Source organism: Phacochoerus africanus, chromosome 1, assembly GCF_016906955.1.
Source record: "Phacochoerus africanus isolate WHEZ1 chromosome 1, ROS_Pafr_v1, whole genome shotgun sequence".
NCBI classification, from domain to species: domain Eukaryota; kingdom Metazoa; phylum Chordata; class Mammalia; order Artiodactyla; family Suidae; genus Phacochoerus; species Phacochoerus africanus.
This window is the reverse complement of record NC_062544.1, coordinates 220,628,138-220,641,477: the sequence shown is the minus strand read 5'-3', so window position 1 is coordinate 220,641,477 and position 13,340 is coordinate 220,628,138. Positions and strand designations below refer to the sequence as shown.

The following is a 13,340-nucleotide window of genomic DNA, read 5'->3' as shown; positions in this document are numbered from 1 at the left end:
TTGGGTGGTCCAGTCCTCTCTGTGTCCATCCTCCCCGACCCCAAACTCCAATTTCTGAAGAGATTTGCCGTGAGAGCCATTTCTTTTATTAAGGCATCACTTGGACAGCTTACAAACAGCACAAGCAGAAACTACAAACCCACACACAGAATAAATTATGATATTTGTAGACAACAGAAGTGTTACCAGGAGGGCCTCCCAGTCCAGTGTCTGGAGATTCACAAGATGTCAGCAGCCTCCAAGAGTCCGTGACACAGCTTCTGAGAGAGACATTTAGAGCCAAATGCCCCCAACCAGATGTACCGAATAAGCCCCAACTCCTGCACACAAACGTGCACGAGCACAGATGCACACGCAGGTGGGGCAGGGAATGGCCTGTAAACAACCAGCTCAGCAACAAGTAAAGTGGAGCTAGTAGTGATTTCCCTGTGGCTCTGGCAGCTTCTGAGATGCTGGCACTTATCTTTCACCAAATTCCTGGCTCCCTGGGGAGGTGCGGGTGGGCCCCGGGGACAGTGAGGCAGCAGAGGGCTGCTTCCCAAGGTCAGGAGTCCAGTTTTTGTTTTTTGTTTTGTCTTTTTAGGGCTGTTCCTGCAGCATATGGAAGTTCCCAGGCTAGGGGTCTAATCGGAGCTACAGCTGCCAGCCTGCACCACAGCCACAGCAACATGGGATCCGAGCTACGTCTGTGACCTACACCACAGCTCAAGGCAACACCGGATCCCTAACACACTGAGCGAGGCCAAGGATGGAACTCGTGTCCTCATGGATACGCGTTGGGTAAGCCACGATGGGAACTCTAGGAGCCCAGTTTGGTTTCCGGGACTGCAGTTTCCTACCCTACCCTTGGTTCTGCGGTCTGGCCCGCCACGCCCTGCCTGCTGCTCCCTGTGCCCCAGGGCAGTCTCCCCACTTGGGGTCCCCCATGGCTCCTCATCCAGCAGGGCGGTGCTGGGGGAGCTACCTCAGTTCTCTAAGCCCTATAATTTCCATCTGCAAAAATGAGAAAGAGAACGTCTACCTCATGGGGTTATTTTAAGGAATTACTTGATATTTGATATTTCAAGTACCCTGCTAGACTCAAGGGAAATGTTCAAAACCTGCTTTCTTTCCTCCCTTCTCCTCCATTTCTTCCTTTCTATTTACCTCTTTTCTATTTCCAGATTTGTGCAGCCAGCAGTGGTCATGTAGCCCCAATGGCACCAAAAGCACCTCTTGACCAGTAGGGCCTCCTCGACCTCAATAGCGTGTGCCTCCCCAAACCGTAATCCTGAAACACTGGCAGAGTCGGCGGGGTGGGCTCTGGTGCCATCTGAGCCCAGGAGAGAGATCTGGGTCACCTGTGGCCCCGGGGACACCTGACTATCTCCAAGATGGTAGGGAGGGGCCATAATGGTGTAAAGACACGAACAGCAAATAGTGGTATACAGGTGGCTCTGAGCTGAGTCTGGCCGGAAGCTGGAACCAAAGGGTGGTGCTGTTCACAAACTCGAGCAGAAACAAAACCACCCCCTGCTGACAGTGGGCCACCCCAGGACTTAGGAGATATCTTCTCAGCAGGTCTGCCACCAAAAAAGCCAGTTTGATGGATCATAGTCCACAGCTCTGATTCTGTGGACATTTTCCTTCCACTTCTCCATCTCTCTGTCCACCAGCCACCCACCTGGTTTATATGAAGAGTTTTGTAGATTACAGGCTGGCCAGGACAAAAAACCCTCTCTGCTCATTTAGCACCTTTTATCCAAAGCATATCTTTCATGAGCACCCAACTGGAGTCTTTACAGGAATGCCGTGAGGTAGTAACAAAGATAGGCAATACTCCTCTTTGTATAGAATGAGAAGGGCTCAAAGGTACCATAGTGCTTGAGTGAGCAGAGCTGAAACATGGTAAGGGCTGGTCAAATTCAGGGTACCAGTCTATTCCCCGAAGGCTACAACTGGCCTTCCTCTTATAGGCCATGGTATGGCTTGTCCTAGACAGAAATCTATGGCCAGACTTGCTCTGCCATTCACACCAGTGTCGGTTTCAAGTCATCTTTGAAGTTCACGATAGGCTTCGAGCGGGCCCACAGCTTTTCCCAGGAAGCCAGCCCCTCAGTGGGCTCCGGGTCACTGTCTGACGAGCCACTGTCACTGGAATCAGAGGAGCTCTGGAAGCAGATTTCACAGTAGGGCCGGTGGCAGCGGCAGAAGAATTCATCTGAGCTGCTGGATTCTGTGTCAAGGTAACTGCATGGAGAAGACAGGGAGAGGCAGCCTGGGGACCCTGGGGACTGCCACTGCCGCTGCTCAGGCAGGTCTGGTGAGGCTCCGGATAGGCCTGGGGTGGCGGGACACAGTGCCCGGCCAGAACCAGAAGGCAGGTGAGAAAAGGCTGGGCAGCTTCCTTCGGCTCCTGGGGGCTCTGTCTGGCGCTTTTTGCTACCCTCCTGGGAGCCTGGCTTGCCTGGAGGATCTGGGAGTAGTAAAGGCTTCCCAGAAGAGGGTCTTGGTACCCTGGAATCAGCAGTTTGGGGGTTCAAGCAGGAGCTGTCTCTGTCCTGCACACTCAGCCCACTGTGTGTCCCAGAAACGGTCCTGTTTACTCGATGCCCCACATAGGAGGGTGCAGAGCCTGGAAAGTGCAAGCGAGCCCGCTGTGCTGCCCGCCTTCTCCTCACCAAGTATGGGCTGAGGCCCAACTCCTTGGAAAGGGGCATCTTCTGGGGGCTGTGAGCAGCACTGCCCTTCCAGAGCTGCTGGGGACAAGACGGTGGAAGGGGAGCCTCAGGGTTCAGGCCCAGGTCTTGTAGGACTTCCTGAAGCTTCTCCCTGATCACCGCATTGACCCTTGCCAGTGGCTCCTGGGGCTCCTCTGAGTTTCCCAGCTGCCCCTGTCTCTGAGAGGGCATGGGATTCTGGTGGAGGGTCACGGGTCCCTGCTCTTTTCTTTCTGCACCCTGGCTTTGCTCTGCCCGGGGCTTCTGGCTGCAGCCCAAACCTAAATGATCAGAAAAGTCTTTCAAGCCAGAAATTTTCTCCTTCTGCCCTGGAGAGGGGCTGGTGTCCTTCCCAGGCCCCCTGAGGCTTTGTACACCCAAAGAGGGCACTGAGGTACTCTTGGAGTCTCGGGTGGCCGCTCTGGTATCATTCTGAGAGTCAGAGGGGCATTCTGAAGGCCCTTGAGCTGCCAGGCCAGGGGGGAAGGCTGCAGCCAGGGCATCTTTGCTGTGGGACGCAGCAGGTGGGACAGCCCCCTCTGGGGGGTCATAGGTGCACTCAGCTGACATCAGCCTCACCAGCTTCTCTTTGGCGTTATTTACTTGTTCTTGAAGGCTTTCAATCACAGCATTTTTCTGTGAAACAAAAGCAAAACCATCAACAAAAGATGCTGTGGAGGGTTTTCACACTGTCTCCCATGGCAGAGAAAGTGTGGCATCAGAACACCTTGGTTTAAATCCTAGTTGCTTCACGTATTAGCTGGTGATCTTAGGCTCTAAGGTGGTACCTCCATGAGGAGTGAGTTGATGCTTATCAAGTGTTTAGCACAATGACTGACATATGTGCTCAATAAAGGTTAACTAACCATCATTTACCGTTGCGTGATCTTAATTCCCCAATTTGTCCCAGACGGTGGCACTGTCTGTGAGAAGGAAGGTGGGGAGAGGCATAGTCCAGCTGTCTGCTGGCTGTGGCAGCACCCTCTCAACTCTGCTCAGAACTGAGGGGTCAGGTCGCTCTGCAGGACAGCAGGCGAACAATGCTTGAAATAGCCCAACTCTGGGCATATCACTTTTGCAAAATATGGACTGACCTTGAGGCATCTCTGAAGGGGATGAATGAATGGGAAAACAAGCATTTTGCCTCTTGTTAAGCAGCCTAGAAAATGGGAAGGACAGTGAAAAGGGTGGAGATTTCTGGGCCAAAGTGACAAGATTGGGGGGTGTAGGGTGGACAGCGGTGAAAATCTCAGGTTGGTGTGATCACCTCCCTTGGCTGGAACTTGGGTATGGGAAGCCAAAGCTACCATGAGGTACCATCAGCTGTCAGTATCTCTCAAAGAAGTGCGGGCACCAAAATCTTTGGAGAAGCTGTTTTTTGTTGTTGTTGTTGTGGTGGTTGTGGTTGTTTTGTTTTAAAGACGATTGGGCCTAGGTCCCTAAGAGCTTGATTCAGCAGAACTAGAAGGGAGCAGAGAAGATAAATGAGGCGGGACAGTTCTTTTAGTGAGCTGCCTCCCTTGCTCCATGGCTGTTACCTGATAAATAGGCTGTGCCAGGGATCCTGGCAGGTGACAGCTGCAGAGATGTGCCCATTCTAACTGCGAGATCTCAGGGTATGGAGGAGGAGGAAGACTATGAGCGGTGGGTGTGCCCTGAACCTCCTCCGGTGCTGTGGCAACTGACTGTCTAGCTCAGACCTGATGTCCATCCTCTGAAGGTTCTGATGCTCAAAGGCAGTGGAGCAGGAAAGAGCTCATCTTGGGGAACTGATGGTCTTGGGGCAGATGACATGGGGTCAAGAGTTTGGATTAGATAATAAAGAAGTGCTTGTCCAAATACCAAAATGCTGCCTCATTGTTGCCATCCTCTTTAGAAGCTGGGGATGAGCATGTGCACTTCCACTTATTACACCCTAGAAATAAAAGGGCGCTTCCTTTCTTTGGGATACTTGACACAAGTCGCCTATGGACTGAACCTGTGGTTTCTTCTCAAGCAGATATGGGAGAGCTGCCCAGAAGCAACCCTTTGAGGGAGCAATAAATTAAGTAAACTAGTCTAGTAATAGTCTTCTGGCAGCAACCCCAAGGCAGATCTACCTCTTTCCAGTTCGAAGTAGGAAGGTGATTTTTCTGATTATTGGTACTCCCAGTTTCGTCCTGGTTTAGTCTACTTCTTTTATCTTTCGGAGAGTGTTTCAGACCAGTGAGTAACTGGCAAATAAGTGGAAGGACTTGCAGCTGAGCATCTGCCTGCTGGGTCCTGTCTCCTCAGCCGCAGAGCCGCAGGGGCTGGGCGTTGTCCGGAAGGGTAGGTGATGCAAGGACTCACCAGGAACAGGGGGTGAGTAACAGTGAGATGTTCACTCAGGCCCTTCGTGATATTGGGTGGTGCCAGACATCTCTCTGAGGCTCTCCCAGGGGTGCAGCTGGCTGTGCTGGAGGGACCCCAACCCTCTTCCTCCGCACCAGCCCCTCCTCCTGAAAGCATCAACTGATGACAACTACCCCAGCAGGTAAGCTCGGAGCGCTGCCTTTTTGAGCTTTACCCCCCAATTCCTGAGTCTAGGCAATGGTATATATAGAGAGAGATGGGAAGGATACTGTTTTCCCAGCAAAGCAAACATCTGAAGCTGGCTGCTGACAGATTTAGAAACATCAGCCTAATCAGTCAATCGCTCTTCTTACAGAAAAGGAAGTGGGGCTCTGTTTTTACCGTGGCTACATACTAATCAGAGGCGTGGTGTGAGGCACTGCCATTGGGAGACCAAAATCTGACCGACCATGGCAGCTGCATTTAAATGAGCTTATTAATGATTACTTTTGACACATCCAGGGATGTAAAATGTCCATAGGTGCATTTCGTAAGATGCAGGCCACAGGGAGAAATGGACTCTCTTGTTTCTGTGTTTCAAGGAAGAACAGTAGCAGGTGAATTTCCTCCACTTCAGAGCACAGAAGGGAGGGTCAAGCTCTGGGAAGGTTCTAGCTGCCAGCCTCCACACAGCCTGGGAGGTCAGGGACGGATGCCATGCCGAACAGCCCCTGGAGACCCCTGCCATAGGGCAAGGGAGGCAAGAATGAGACGATGGACCACCCAGATCATGGGAAAGTAAGAGGAAGACACCAGGGTGGCAGAGGGGCTGTGGAAGAGAGAAGTGTAGCTGAGAAGCTAGTGTCTGGCTTGTGCACATATGGAGGCGGGAGAGATACTTGTTCTTATGGGCAAGTATACTTGCCCATGCTGGGCAGAGCTGGAGCCAGGGATTCAGATGATGGAACCTCTCTAGGCCTGCCCCAGGGTGCCAGGATAGGCTGCTGCTTCCCAGGCCTACTCTGGGAAAGATGCTCTAGGTATGGGGGCAGGAGGCCAGCATTTTACTGCCTGTGAATCTTCCCCCTATTAGGGCCCTTCCTCTGCAGACTCAAGGCATCTTTTTGGATACAGCAGATTCAGTCACTGCGTGGGAAACAGGGTAGCATGGCAGAAGTACAAAAAGCATGTCAGAAATTACCATAAGGCTAAAGAGTCAAGCTACTTGGCTGTTCCAACATTAGCTGATTGTGAATGAAAACTACCCTGGGTGTTCTCGCCAAGTTTCTGGCCTTCTGTTTAGCTGAAAAAAAAAAAAAAATTCTTCTTTGAAGACTTCACAGAGTATCAAAGGCAATGTAACTCCCTTGCCAGGTGGGAAGAAATATGGCTTTGAAATAAGGTCCTGAATGTTTGATAAATAGTAAAGAAATGGAGAAGTATTACTTTGATGGATAAAAAGGTCCAGAGCTAAGGGAATGGCTGAGAGAGTACAGAGGCATGCCAGCAGGTGCCTGGGGAACTGAATCCCTTCACTGGTTGTGTTTCTTAGGTTCCCATCATACCATCCTCACAGAGGGACTAGTGATACCCAGGTGTCCATCCAAAACAGAAAGGCACGGTCTCCCAAATAGCACCCACTCAGGTATGTTCTGTGCCGGAAAAAAATACAGAGTATAATTTAGTGTGAAAAAGACTGACTAACTCCTCTGGGCTCTGTGCCTCTTCTCTGAGGCAGTCCAGCTTCAAGCTTTCTTCAAGCCCACACCACTCTGCTCATTTCTGGGAGAGGTGCCAATTCTGGCTCCAGAACAAAAGAAGGACTGGAGGCTCCCTGGTCTCCCTTAGGTGCTACTGTAATATACAGAGGCTCTATTCAGCCCTCCTCCCCATCTTTAGACACTTTTGATTTTCTGAGATGGTAGGATGATTGAGATTTCTAGTTAGTACCTGGAAAAGACAGTAAAGGGCCCCATAGGATCTTGAAAATGAGGGTACTACTCTATGTAAAGAAAGAATGTATCACAACAGAAGCTAGCATCCACTACCACTCAGTATGTTTACAGTGCTGTTCCCTCTACTTAGAATGCTTGTCCCTGAACTTTGCCTGGCCGATTTGTAGTTAACCTTCAGCTCTCAGCTCAGCGACTCTTTCCTGACCACTCTAAATTAGGATCCCTTGTCCTTACCACCCATTACTCTTTCTTGCCACTCCCATTATTTCCTTCATAATTCTTATCACCATTGATAACTATTTGTTCTTTTTTTTTTTTTTTCCCCTTTCTAGGGCTGTACCTGTGGCATGTGGAGGTTCCCAGGCTAGGGGTTGAATCGGAGCTGTAGCTGCCAGCCTACACCACAGCCATAGCAATGCCAGATCTGAGCCGTGTCTGACCTACTGTCAGCTCACGGCAACGCTAGATCCTTAACCCACTGAGCGAGGCCAGGGATCGAACCCACAACCTTATGGTTCCTAGTTGGATTTGTTTCCACTGTGTCACAACGGGAACTCGGATAACCATTTGCTTATTGGATCAGTGTCTATTTCCTCCATTACACTGTGAGCTCCATGGAGGCAGGGGATCTATGTGTTTTGTTCATCAGCACTTAGCACAAAACCTGGCACAGGTCTGTCCAATGAAGGAATGAAGTGGGGGAGGATCAGCAACAGGGGGGCACTGGGGAAACGCTGAGGTTTTGGTTGCTGCTAAGGGAAATGGAATGGCTAGGAAGTGGGGAAATGGGAGGGGGTGAAAGAATGTTAGCAATGAGACATCTGGGGCCCACCATGCATGACTGGAGTTCTTTACAGAGAATCCACCAGGCGAGGGGCAAGCTTACTTCTGTGAGAAGTCTCTCCATGGAGTTCTTCTCTCCTCTAACGTGGCACTTCTGTTCCTCACCGTACTGGGTGTGCAAGCTTTTGCTGGGAGTGCTGAAATATTTGGCCATTCGTCTGATTGTTTGGTTTTCCTCTTCAAATGCCTTCCACTGCTTCAGCTGTTAGATAAAAGAACACATGTTATTTATTTACACGCCCAGAAATACATTCTTTCATTCTTTCTCAAAAACACCAAGGAATGGCAGTGTCACAGATACACATATGCACAAACTATTCTCTCCTTGAAATGTACTTTACTCTGGAACGTTCACAGACAGCAATGACAGAAGGTTAAGAGAATGTTATGATTATACTGTTTTTCAAAATGCCAAAGGAAGACGATGGCAGGTTTGTGAAATAGAACAACCTCAGCTTGACCCATCAACTTACCCACTGCTGGTCTGGTCAAAGAAAACCAGAGTTGAGGTGTACTTCTAGAGCCACATTCTCAAGCCAGAGCTTTGGAGCTATAACAGGGCTAAGCAATCTAAACAATGTATATTTCAAATGAAACTGGGTTTGGTGGTACGGAGCTGTTATTCAAAAAAAAAAAATGAAAATTTAAAAAATTTTAAATTATTTTTAAAATTATAGTTGATTTACAATGCTGTGCCAATTTCTGCTGTACAGCAAAGTGACCCAATCATACATAGACACACATTCATTTTCCTCTATCATCTTCCATCACGGTCTATCCCAAGAGATTCGATATAGTTCCTTGTGCTATACTAGGACCACATTGCTTATCCATTCCAAATGTAATAGTCTGCACTTACCAACCCCAGACTCCCAGTCCATCCCACCCGTCTCTCCTCCCCCTTGGCAACCACAAGTCTGCTCTCTACGTCTGTGAGGCTGTTTCTGTTCTATAGGTAGGTTCATTTGTGCCATATTCTAGATTCCACATATAAGTGATATCATATGGTGTTTGCCTTTTTACTTCTGACTTACTTCACTTAGTATGATTATCTCTGGTTGCATCATGTTGCTGCAGATGGCATTATTCCATTCTTTTTATGGCTGAGGAGTATTCCACTGTGTATGTGTATCACATCTTCTTTATCCTTTCTTCTGTTGAGGGACATTTTGGTTGCTTCCATGTCTTGGTTATTGTGAATAGTGCTGCTATGAACATATGGGGGCATGTATCTTTTTGAATTATAGTTCTGTCTGGATATATTCCCAGGGGTGGGATTCCTGGATGATATGGTAGTTCTATTTTTAGTTTTCTGAGGAGCCTCTGTACTGTTTTCCATAGTGGTTGTACCAATTTACATTCCCACTAATAGCATAGGAGGGTTGCCTTTGCTCCAAACCCTCTCCAGCATTTGTTATTTGTAGACTTGGTGCAAGGTGGCACCTCAATGTAGTTTTGATTTGCATTTCTCTAATAATTAGCAATGTTGAGCATCTTTTCATGTGCCTATTGGCCATCCCTATATCTTCTTAGGAGAAATGTCTATTTAGGTCTTCTGCCCATTTTTCAATTGGATTGTATGTGGGTTTTTTTGGTTGTTGTTTGGTAGAGCTGTTCTTTTTTTTTTTTTTTTGTCTTTTTTGTCTTTTCTAGGGCCGCACCTGCAGCATATGGAGGTTCCCACAGTAGGGGTTGAATTGGAGCTGTAGCTGCCGGCCTACACCAGAGCCACAGCAACGCTGGGTCCGAGCCACGTCTGCGACCTATACCACCACTCACAGCAATGCCAGATCCTTAACCCACTGAGCGAGGCCAGGGATCGAACCTGCAACCTCATGGTTCCTAATTGGATTCGTTAACCACTGAGCCACGACGGGATCTCCCTGGGCTGTTCTTTTTTTTTTTTTTTTTTTTTTTTTTTTTGCCATTTCTTGGGCCGCTCCCGCGGCATATGGAGGTTCCCAGGCTAGGGGTCGAATCGGAGCTGTAGCTGCCAGCCTACACCAGAGCCACAGCAACGCGGGATCCGAGCAGCGTCTGCAACCTACACCACAGCTCACGGCAACGCCGGATTGTTAACCCACTGAGCAAGGCCAGGGATTGAACCCGCAACCTCATGGTTCCTAGTCGGATTCGTTAACCACTGCGCCACGACGGGAACTCCCCCTGGGCTGTTCTTAATTATTCTCATTTGTTGAATAATGGTAATGCTTACTGCTATTGAAAACCCATTTCCTTCCAGAGGACTTCTAATCGAAATCAGTAATCAAGGCCCAGACAAAGAGAAAATCACAAATGTCATCAAAAATCAATAAAAATGATAGAACATAAGTTCTGCAATCTGTCTTTTTTTCTTGACAAACTGAGGAAAGACCCAGAAGGAGTCAGAGCAGACCTCCAGCCCTGCATTCCTGACACTGGCCCTAGGATGTGGCAGCATCTCTGAGCCCCTCAGGACCCCACATTTCCTTCGCAGTACAGCTTTTCCCTTCTCTCCCCCAGCACTGCCCGCCCAAGCCCTCTCTGCAGAGCTTCTGGAAGAACAGCTTAGCAGTGGTATAAGGGCACTTCCAAGGTGGTCTGTCTCACCTTAAGTTGGCTGGCTCTCCTCCCACCCCTTAATTTCCCATTCGTGAAGGTCCTGGTCCTCAAGACTGGACTCTTCAGGATTTCTAGAATATGGCTATAAATGACCCTTAAGTCACAATTTCAGGGCTTCTCCATGGCCCTTCCCTCAGAAGGACAGGCAGATTCTTGTTTTCTTATCATCTAGGCTATGTGGGTGTGGTAGGCATCCCCCACAAAGCTATTTCCCTTCCAATCCCTGGAACTTGTAGTTGTGTCAGCTCGCATGGCAAAAGGGATTTTGCAAATGTTACTGAGTTTGAAAGTCTGAGATGGGCAGGCTATTCTGGATCATCCAGGTGGGCCCAATGTAACCACAGCATCTTTACAAGAGGGAAGCACAGAGTTCCCTCTTTGATGTGGTGGGTTCAGGATCCAGCATTGCTGCAGCAGCTGTGGCATAGGGTGCATCTGTGGCTTGGATTCTATCCCTAGCCTGGTAACTTCCATACGCCATGGGTGTAGCCAAAAAAAAAAAAAAAAGGAGTTCCCGTCATGGTGCAGTGGTTAACGAATCCGACTAGGAACCATGAGGTTGCGGGTTCGGTCCCTGCCCTTGCTCAGTGGGTTAACGATCCAGCATTGCCGTGAGCTGTGGTGTAGGTTGCAGATGTGGCTTGGATCCCGTGTTGCTGTGGCTCTGGCGTAGGCTGGTGGCTACAGCTCCGATTTGACCCCTAGCCTGGGAACCTCCATATGCCGAGGGAGCGGCCCAAGAAAAGGCAAAAAGACAAAAAAAAAACCAAAAAAAAAAGTAAAGATGTGACAATGGAGAGAGAGGTCAGAGAAAGAGATTGGAAGGTGCCACACTGCTCATTCTGAAAGCGGAGGAAGCAGCCCTGAGTCAAAGAACACAGGCAGCCTCCAGACTCTGGGGAAGGTATGGAAACAGATTCTCCCTGAAAGCCTCTTAACAGACCTACTAACACCTTGATTTTAGCCAAATAAGACCCTGTTAGATCTCTGACCTCTAGAACTATGAAATAGCGAATTTGCATTGTTTTAAGACACTCCGTTTGTGGGAATTTATTATAGCAGCAACAGGAAATCAAAACAGTGGGATTAAACCTCATCTTTAACGGAATGTACTAGGACCCTCCCAAGTTCACCCCATGCGTCTCTCTCACTTCCTGTCACTCCCCATTTGCTTTTTTTTTTTTTTTTTTTTAAAGGGCTGCACTCTTGGCATATGGAAGTTACCAGATTAGGGGTCAAATCGGAGCTACAGCTGCCAGCCTACACCACAGCCACAGCAACGCAGGATCCTTAACCCACTGAGCAAGGCCAGGGACCCACACATCCTCATGGATACTAGTCGGGTTCATTACAGCTGAGCTACAACGGGAATCCCCACTCTCCCCTTGGTTTGATTTGTGCTTCAAAAAGATCAAATACCTGTGGTGTTCCAAGCACTGTCTTTACCTCTCTGCCTCTGCTTACGGAGTCGTCGGTCTGAAATGCCACCCACTACCCTTCCTCAGTCTGCTCTGGGAACACTTACTCCTCCTTCAAGAGGGGCCCAAACACCCCATTTTCTGAGACGGTGTCATCATGTTCCCAGACAGGCTGGGGCACCCCTTCCTCAGCATCATGAAATTCAACTTCCTCAAACACTTAACACTTGTGTTACAAATCCTTTCATGTCGGCTCCCAACTAGACCTAGAGTCAGGCTGTGTGTTTAACTGCCTGTTGTAGGCAGTTAATACGTGGATGGACAGATACACGGACAAGTGAAAGATGCTTTCCTTTAAAAAGCTCATCGTCTGACTGGGTGCTGAGACATTTAGGGAACTATAAGGCGGGTAGAAAGTGCTAAGGACTTTGGCGGAGGGGCAGATGAAACACTGCTCCTCTAACTGTGGGTTTAGAGGATAATATAATGTCCACCCTAGGACTCACCCGTCTCTCACAGGAGGGAGCAGAAGGGTGTGTGGGGGAGGCGGGTGTCACACTGAAGTCACAAAAGCAGAGGCTGGCTCCTTGCTGGTGATGACCTCAGTGTTTGCATAAACGCTTAGGCATTTCCTGAGGGCCAGTGGAGAATGCCACTTGGTCCACTTACCTCTTGAGTAATGTCATTCATTTCGCCCAGCTTTCTAGCCCCGCCTAGCTGCCCTTGACGTATCTGTGCCTCTGCTTCCATAAATCCCTCCCATCCCAGTCCAGTCTGAAGGCTCAGTAGCTAGGAGGAAGCCCACCTCCCTGCTCCCTCCCCTCTCCATGTGGCGCTTATACACTTTTCCAAATTTGCTCAGCTGTCCTACTGTCCTGGGCATGCCCAGTATCAGGTCTCACAGGGAGAATCTTTCTCCAAAGAAAGCCCACCAAGCCAGAGGGGACAATCAATTCAGGGGGACATAAACCTCCCCCACAAACCTCAGTTACATACACACACACACACACACACACACACACACACACACACATACTTTCCCCCTTTTTAGGGCTGCACCCATGGCATATGGAAGTCCCAGGTCAGGGCTTGAATTGGAGCTGCAGCTGCCAGCTTCCATCACAGCCACAGCAGTGCCAGATCCGAGCCTCGTCTGCCACCTACACCACAGCTCACAGCAATGCCGGATCCTCAACCCACTGAGAAAGGCCAGGGATTGAACCCACATCCTAGGTTCTTAATCCTCTGGGCCACAACAGAAACTCCTACTTTTATATTTTGAAAAAGGATTTATCTCCTAAACCTACACCTAAAATACAATAGACTAAAAATACAGTTTTTAGTTTCAGATCATGGGGTCTGTTTAAGAGGATGAAAAGCATGAGAGAGAAAATAGAAAAGACAGAGTATGAGAAAGGAAACTCAAGACAGCTAGGAGGACTGAGGCAGAGAGAAGGAAAGAGAAAGGCCAACTTTCTCTGCCCAGTTCCTGTCCCCCTGCCTCCAATAAT

General features: G+C 49.0%; 1 protein-coding gene across 1 annotated transcript in view; it reads right to left on the bottom strand.

Annotated features, from left to right (window-relative positions):
• Positions 1-755: 755 nt before the first annotated feature.
• Positions 756-13,340, bottom strand: part of GPR156 (G protein-coupled receptor 156) — a 101,023-nt gene continuing 88,438 nt past the window's right edge. Inside the window, exons 9-10 of the mRNA XM_047791375.1 lie at positions 7,854-8,012; positions 756-3,335 (exon numbers count right to left, since the gene is read on the bottom strand). Of these exons, the coding sequence (XP_047647331.1) occupies positions 2,010-3,335; positions 7,854-8,012 (1,485 nt within the window). The 3' untranslated portion in view covers positions 756-2,009. The remainder of the gene's footprint in view (positions 3,336-7,853; positions 8,013-13,340) is intronic.